Below are 8,567 nucleotides of genomic sequence, written 5' to 3' on the forward strand. Positions count from 1 at the left end.
TATCCAAAATACTTTTTTACTAAGCAATAAGCATAGTTTTGATTTCTTTATCTATACCTTTGATGTAGCAATCTTAAGTGGAATAATGAATTTTTAGCTAAAAAATAAACATAGATTTGATTTCTTTATGTATACCTTTGGTGTAGCAATCTTAAGTAGAATGATGATTTTTTTTGCAATAGGTGTAATTTTCACATACTTGGCCTCTCTTCAATGCTTTTGGCCTTTCATAACTAATACCTATTCCTTGGCTATGGTATCTTCTTTGCCAAGACTTACCATAGTCTAATTTAATACTTAATATTAAAAAAAAATCAAAGATTACTCCTTACTGTTAATAATATGTCTCCCCCAAAAGTCCTCAGCTTGGATCAGCTCTTTTAAATTTGTAAAAGAATCTTAGTTATCTCACCATAAACAAATCAAAATGCTAACCAAATTTTTTGGAGATTTTTTAGTATAATTTGTATCAATTCTCTATTAGATACTTCTTTTCATATACTATATAGGTCCATCATTTGATGCTCAATTTTCTTGAGATACTTTTTAATATAAGAACCTCTTGGCATCTTCATTTCAATATGAACAATTTTCAAATTAAATTTATTTTAAATGATAAAATATTCATGTTTCTTCTTAAGGATTGCCTATAGTTGGAGAAGATTAATACATAACCTTCTAATAAGAAGGATACATGGCTAATTAATTGTTTTAGTAAGAATAATAATTATCCGGTCCTTCATCTTTTAGAAGTTAGCAACTAAGGTGCTCATGATTATAAACATTGCTCTCAATTTATCAAAAGTGGTCTTTGAAGAAGTTGACTCTTATTAAGTGGCTGGTGTGATTACTATTACAAAAAGACATATTACATCCTATAAATCCTTCTGTCTAGAATTTGTTCTACTTAGAACAACCATACAATGTAATTCTAAAATTCTACCAACTTATTTCTTAAAAGGAAGGTTAGAGTTCGATTGTAATACCATAAAAGAATTCTTGACAACTAATCAATTGTCCCAAAAAAGAAAGAATAAAAAATAAAAAAAAAAAAAAGTGGCCCTTAAGAGTCACAAAGTGATGAAAGAAAGTTGTGGAAGAGACAAAGTAGTCTGGATGTTGTTTTGTTAACAGTTGAACAATTTCACTTGATTGGAGGTTTGGTAAAAATCCTAATCGTCTACTTCGACTGATGACCACACTTGCATGCAAATTCCTACATGATGAGACGGATTCCACGGTTTTCAGGGTCTAGAGGCGATCGTGACTGAAAACCAACCTTGAAGGACTTACTCGTGAATATTAGAATACAACCTTCGGACCGTAAACTCTGACCGTAACCACTGTATGTTATCGAAGAAGCATCACTCTCTGTCTTGTCAAGTTCAATCAATAGTCATTAATTAGCGGAGTCCTCAATCGTGTTCATCGCACACTACATTGCACTATATTGAACATGTGCAATCTGCAGAGTTGAAGTATTGGCGATGCACATTTACTATTCAACTGCAGTGTCTGTCACTGTAGCATGAAACTACTGAAGTCGACGGTTGTGAAACTTTCAGCACGATTTGCATTGTGTACTTTACTTTTTGAAACATTCATGAATCATAACAATGGAGAAGCTTAAGGAGTAGCAGTAATATTTTCTTTAGTGTCGTCAAAGCTACGGCTCAAGACAACCGTTAAGAATATTGCTTGCAATGTGAAGTCTATCCTGAGAATTTAGGCGTTCGTAACGAGTACGGTCCCCAACTTCAGGAAGAAAGTGTAGATTTATGTGAGGAAACATACTAGATCGTACTTCTTATTTCAATGAGGTGTCGCTGCAGCTATTTCGCCATGACTGACTAGAAATTTACTAAGAATTAATGTTAATTTGGCGGCATCCAATTCTAGATGGTTACTGCTTGAGGATATAACGGTAATAACACGACATTCAGTCCAGAGAGTAGCTGCCATTCAATGATCAGTACTAAAACCATTTGATTCGTGGTCATTTGATCGTTACATAAAACTAGATTTTGTAGCTGATCTAGCGCATCGGTTCAGTCATGTTTCAAATCAGCAACGTTCAGCCACAACTGTGTACTCAGTGAACTAACCTGAACAGACATGACTCCACGGATTAACTTGAAGGACAATATTAGTGAAACGTCAGAACTGTCCACTTGCGGCCGCGTCCTTTCCTCAAGGACTCCAGCTTCTGTTCGTATGTTAATCTATTGGTGGATTTGAAACAATACTTAAGAATCATCCAATGTTTTTCCTTGAGATGAACACAATCACTGTAAGGGCATCAAAGAATCGAGAAGGCTAGAAGTGTAAGTCGCTTCGATTCACCAATGAGCGAATCGACGTTTTGCTGCACCAAAAGGTTTAAATGCCGTTGTTCGCAAAGGAGAAAGCCACACTGTTTTAATAGAATTAAGAGATGATTGACAGTGTAAGACATTGAACACTTGAGAGAAGACACTTCCTGCACCAAGATTCTTGGCTGCTCTTTGTCATCTTCAATATGGCAGCCAGACAAGCGTTAGTACGAGACGCCATGTCGCATCTAAAGATGCGAAATGGCGCTAGCTTAGCACAGATCCGCAAACAACTTGTGTCCACTTATACAGGGAAAATTGACATCAAGAATAAAATGCTCACAACTGCTCTAAAAGGTCTAGTGGAGAAAGGACAAGTGGAAAAATATGGCGCAAACTTCAAACTAGCCTCGGCGGCAAAAGCCAATCCCGAAGACGAAGCGCAAGTGCCCTCTCGTCGTCACCATCGTCGTAAACATCGTGGAGGATCACGTCGTCGCCATCATCAACGCCGGCGCCACAAAAGCCGAAAGCGTCACCATAGCCGCAGGCAGAGACATCACAAGAAGAATCCTAAGAGACGACGAAAGTGATCTACAGAGAGTTAATCCATTCCACTAATTCTCTGTGGAAATTGTGCTCCAGCCGCAGGCGAACAAGGTGTACCGCAACACCTGGTGTTTTACAACACCATCTTGTTTACGTTGTTTATCAACTTGCAATTCTTGCAAAGCTTGCATACTCGTATTTTGCACTACAGCATTCTAGACAGTCATTCATTCTAGGCATGTTATCAAAGTATGTTTCTCAGTGTTCTTATCTTCTATGTTGTAATTTTAAAATATTTATGTTTTTGAAATGTTTTTTTAAATTTATTTTCACAGTTTTCTTTTGCCGTTTAATTAAACCTTTGAAGTTTTTGTGACTTTTGAATCGATGGTCCCTTTGTATATTACAACATAAATTAATTGCTGTGTTCTTGTATGCTAAACAAGGTGGCATTAGGAGAATAGGGATATAGGATAAAATTAAGACACGTAAACAAGATTAAAAGCCAAAATCAAAAAAATAAGTAATTAGAGAAAAATTTGTAAAATAAATATTTTTCAATAAATTAATAAAATAATATATTATCAGAATATATATAATAATGAATACAAAGTACACATGCTAAAGAAGGTAGAACAGTTTTGTGCAACAAAATATTTATATTAAAAAAATGCTTTGAAAGAACATTGTTATCAAATTGTTAATTAAAGTTCACAAATAATTTTTTCAGTTTAATTTAAAACACATGTACAAATAAGACGGAACTTGATAAATACTTGAGGATATTTTAACCAAATTCATGGTTTGAAATATTGATACAATTGTGAAAGATTTTTGTAAGAATTGTAGTTTTTATAGTGCAATTTTGAATGTTGGTCTTGTAAGTTTATTTGAATTTACTAGAAATTTTTAAAATTTGAATATATAAATACAAACATATTTAATGGTTTAATGTTAATTGTATTTTTATTCTATAAAGTGAAATAAAATAATATATTATAGATTTTTAGTTGGTGGGTTTGTGCCAACTTCTTCAAGCAAATAGAAACATCAAAAATATAATGAACTATTATATATTAAAAATATGGTTATATAGTCTATAAAAAAACCATAACAAAGGTAAATCAATTAGTTATTTTAAAAATATATTATTTATACTATATTCAATCAATATCAATTGTGAAGATTTTCAATGAAAGATTTTGTTTATTTTCAATGTAATGTCTTCAATTCTTGATATTTAAGCCATTTACATAATTTATTAAACTAAAGATGTATTTCTTAATAGTATATTTCTTCATAGAAACATAAATAATTACAAATGTTAAAAAGTATTAATTTTTAAAATTTTATATCAACTTTCTATCAACAATATTATTCATCTGAAATCAAAATTTCTTTTAAATAACTCTTTTTTCACTTTATTATGTGTATAGTATTTTACATATTGCAATAAAATTGTCAAATGATATAATATTACATGGTACATTGTATTAGACAAATTTTATTAATTGTAAAATTTTTATTTCTGCTTTAATATATTTTAAATTATGTTAATATATATATATATATATTATATATATTAAGATATGCTTGAATATATTTTTATATTATTATATATACTAAAAGTATAATAATAGCCAACAGATTTAACTTAAGAGTATAATAATAGTATAATAATATAACAAGATCTTTGATTATTTATATAAAATTATATTTTTAGATTTTTGTATTGTAAAGTAAAAAATACACTAATAATGATGATTTGCTTCTATTTTGCAATGATATGATATACATGTATCAATATATATAATTTATTTTATATTTGGTGGAAAAACCTTGTACTTTTTGTCTATATCCAAATGCCTTGTGGGCAAGCTTCTCTAAGTTACCTCAATAATTGCCCTTTTAAAGATGCCATTTGCTGCCTAATTGGACCAGCATTTTATATAGTATAATATCCATATTTATTTCTAATTTTATTTATTTTTATATTTGTTCTATGCTGTATGTCATGTTAGGAACTCTTCTTTACCTCATCTTTTATATTTATCTATATATACATATATATATATATATATATATATTTGAAAGAATGAGATTTCTCCTTTAAATTGTTGTTGTTATGTCTAATTAAGAAGTGTTGATGGTATTGTAATTCTTTGGGTTTTTCAATTGATTGATTGTATTGGTACTATATTAGAGTAGTGATTTTTTTGTTGTAGGCTGAACAAAACAACATGCCTCCCCCTTGCAAGTTCATCCACTCCTTCTTGATTATCATTCTGAGATTCCAATATACCTTACTATAACAGAATATTAAAATTAAAATAAAAATTCATTTTTAATTCTAATGCATGAAATAATATTAAAGAAAAATACAACTTAATTAAATTAGTTTTTCAATTAGAAAACTAATGATGCAATTTGCCTTCAAAACTTGGCGTATTTGTCATTGTTTTAATGATGCTGTGCCTTAAAAATAATGCATAGAGGCACAACAAACAATTGATGGTATTTGAATATCCATAATTAAGCCTAGGTCTCAAATATGTGATATTAATAATGCAATTGGAAATGAATTCTATGTGGATTGAATCTGATTTTGTAATTTGAAGGTGTTATTTTTGTGTGTTGTTGAGTATTGTTATAGGATTGTTCACAACATTGTGGATGCAACCTTGCCCACAGTTGCTTGCCTTGCCTCAAGATTGCTAAAATCATTGGTTATTTTAGAAATTACTTGATATATTTTTAGTTAATGGTGGTAATAGATAGAAGAACTAATAGAGACATTTATAAAGAAAGAACTTTGAATTGGTGTAGTGATCAATACTTCTATTATCTTTGTTTATTTATTTATTTATTTTATTTTTCTATCATAAGTTGCAAATAAAAAGACTATGGTGATGAATTAGTACAATTAATACTATTAGGTCTCTTAATTATGGATATTATTTTCTAATTAAGTAGGTATAATATATATAATTTGTAAGTTTAAATTTTAATTTAAGAAAGTTTATAGGAATTTAGGAAAATTTAATTTAACTTTAAAAAATATCCTATTTTAGATATTTCAAGTGATATAAACAAAAAAAAAAGAAAGAAATAAAAGTGATTAGAAGTTAATTTGATTAAATTTTTTAATAAATACTTATATTGTAGTAGGTTGATGGATATACAAGGTATAGTTTGGTTGGATGTTTTTGGAATTTAAGTTGGTTTTTATATTCAATCAAAAGAAGACATGCACATATAAAGAACTTTATATTATGGTGTTGAATTTTTATTATAAATGTTTTGGAGCATATTTGCATCTTGTCAAAAAATTATTTCAGCAACATATCTAAGTTTATAAAGTAGATTTTCTGAGGTAAAAATCATTACAAGTTCATATTAAAGTAGTAGGTTAAATTTAAGATATTAAAATATAATAAGAGATTAAGTATTAATTTTAGGATTAATTAGAATTGAAGATTTAGTCTTAGAATTATAGATTTAATATATAAGGTAGAAGATTATATGCTTTTTGGAGCAATGTAGATAAAAGAGTGTTTAATAAATATTCTTGAAATACAAAAAAATCTAATGTATAATTATTTTTAGGTAATAATAGGCTAAAATTGGAATACTTGTTAATAATTTATCATGGCTTATTATTTGGAATTAATGAAGTAATACATATACAAGTACATATTAATGGTTTAGAGATATTTAAATGGTTTTTTCATATCAAGATTTTCAAGCATCATAGAACAATATGATCATGAAAAAAAATTTACAAATTATCAAAATCGTAAGGTATTTTTGAAAATTCTTCAAATGGATCTCAAGTCTATGTTGGAGAATTTAAGATTTTGTTGAAGAAAAAAGACTTGTTAAAAAGAAAGAAATGTATAAATTTTTGCAAGAAAATTAAACATGTTATAGAGGTTTTTGATGATCTAATAACTTGCAACAATCATGAATTGGAGTTTGGACTCTCATTAATTCAGAAGTTTCTTATTTTAAATAAATCTTATTTTTTGGTAAAAAATTGTGAAAAATCAAATTGGTGTGAAAAATCTATCTTTCAATTGTACAACAAATATATTTTTAGGAAATTACTTTAGAATTTGAAATGTGGTTGTAATGTAGCAAGTAATATGATTTTAAAGTATTATTCTAAAAATATTGAGGACATAATATTTATTATTTTTTAGGATACAACATGTAATAAAGTGGAAGACGATGATAAATTTCTATATGATAAATTGATCCATGCAAATAAATAAGAAGATTTAAAATATTATAGATTAATAAAGCATCTACTATAAAAGTTCAAAGACTTGTGTTGAATAGAAGATAGAAAGTTTCATAATTTAAAACTATCATTAAATATGATAAGTCTTAAAATTATAAAATGCATAAGTGAAGGAGGTTTATAAATCAAAGTAAAGAAAAGTTTATAAATCAAAGTAGTTGAGACTTTTGTATGCAACTAAAAAGATGGACATTGGGTTTGATAATTTTTTTATCATAGAAGTGAGCATTCTAAAAAATTTAAGACATCTCAACTTAATAACATATATAATATTATTTTGATATATAATTTATTATATAAATAAAAATCTATTTAATCTTAATATTTAAGCTAAGAATAAATGAATAAATAAATCAATATTTAAAATAAAAAATATAATAATTAAAATTTGAGTCATTACAATTATTTTAACTAATATTTATTTTTTTATTAATGATATTAAGATAAAATTTAAAAATATATGATTTTATCTTTAAAAAATAATTTTCTTTATAATAATTTTGAATGGTTATTTATGATTAGATTCTTTGTACTTTCTTTCACATATTTTAATTTTTTTAAAAAATCTATTATAATTTTACTTAAAAAATTTATATATTACTATTTATATTACATAATTTCTATATAAGTTGCATAAAATATAAATATATAAATATTTGTTTTTATCAAGCAAATTAAAGTATCTACCAAAATTTATTAAGATAAATTATACAATCTTATTTACAAATCTATGGATTCTATACTAAGAATTGGTTATAACTTGCTTAATAGCTAAATTCAAAATTGACTAGAAATTGAGTAAATAAAACAATTCATAAGTGCATGTAAATAATGTAATCTAAAAAATTAGATTTCAGTTCTTTGTTACAATGTCTTATCACCAAAAAAATTGGTTTAAATAAATAGAACTTATTTTCATAAAAAAATCATTACATAGATAATCTTAAATAATTAAAATTTAAAAATTTATCTAAGTAAGAATTTTTTCTAGAAAAAAGAATAATTTCAAGGAAAAAATAAAAGATACATATTAAAGATTTGGGCTATGAGATTTTATTAATAAAAAATGGTATATAAAATAAAATAAAATAAAATAACATATGAAAAAAAAATTGATTTGTACTTCACATTTAGTTATTTTTGGATGTTGTTTTATATTTCTGTTAATCTTTACTTCTAATAAAAATCTACTATTTGTTTTAAAATTTTCAAAATATTTTTTTAATAACATTTGATTTTGTAGAATATAAAATCAATTGCTAACATTAAAATCCAACATTTACTTCCAATAAAATTAATATAATTCTATTAGCTTTTTACTTAACCTTAAAAAGATATAAATACAAAATTTTAATTTAAGAATAAAAACCAGGATATTAAAATTTTAGTTTAAAAGATAATGA

The 8,567-nt window shown here is 26.5% G+C and overlaps 1 protein-coding gene across 1 annotated transcript; it reads left to right on the forward strand.

Annotated features, from left to right (window-relative positions):
* The first annotated feature begins 1,988 nt into the window (after window positions 1-1,988).
* On the forward strand, window positions 1,989-3,463 carry LOC112290403 (histone H1-I). Its single transcript, XM_073538077.2, has 2 exons — window positions 1,989-2,972; window positions 3,308-3,463. The coding sequence occupies exon 1, from the start codon at window positions 2,519-2,521 to the stop codon at window positions 2,903-2,905; it is 387 nt and encodes a 128-aa protein (XP_073394178.1). The 5' UTR covers window positions 1,989-2,518; the 3' UTR covers window positions 2,906-2,972; window positions 3,308-3,463.
* Window positions 3,464-8,567: the final 5,104 nt, after the last annotated feature.

The sequence above is a fragment of the Physcomitrium patens genome, chromosome 13, assembly GCF_059467195.1.
Source record: "Physcomitrium patens ecotype Gransden chromosome 13, ASM5946719v1, whole genome shotgun sequence".
In the NCBI taxonomy this organism is placed as follows: Eukaryota; Viridiplantae; Streptophyta; class Bryopsida; order Funariales; family Funariaceae; genus Physcomitrium; species Physcomitrium patens.

Coding starts and splice junctions, on each gene's coding strand:
- LOC112290403 (XM_073538077.2), top strand. CDS start 2,519: ATGGCAGCCAGACAAGCGTTAGTACGAGACGCCATGTCGCATCTAAAG.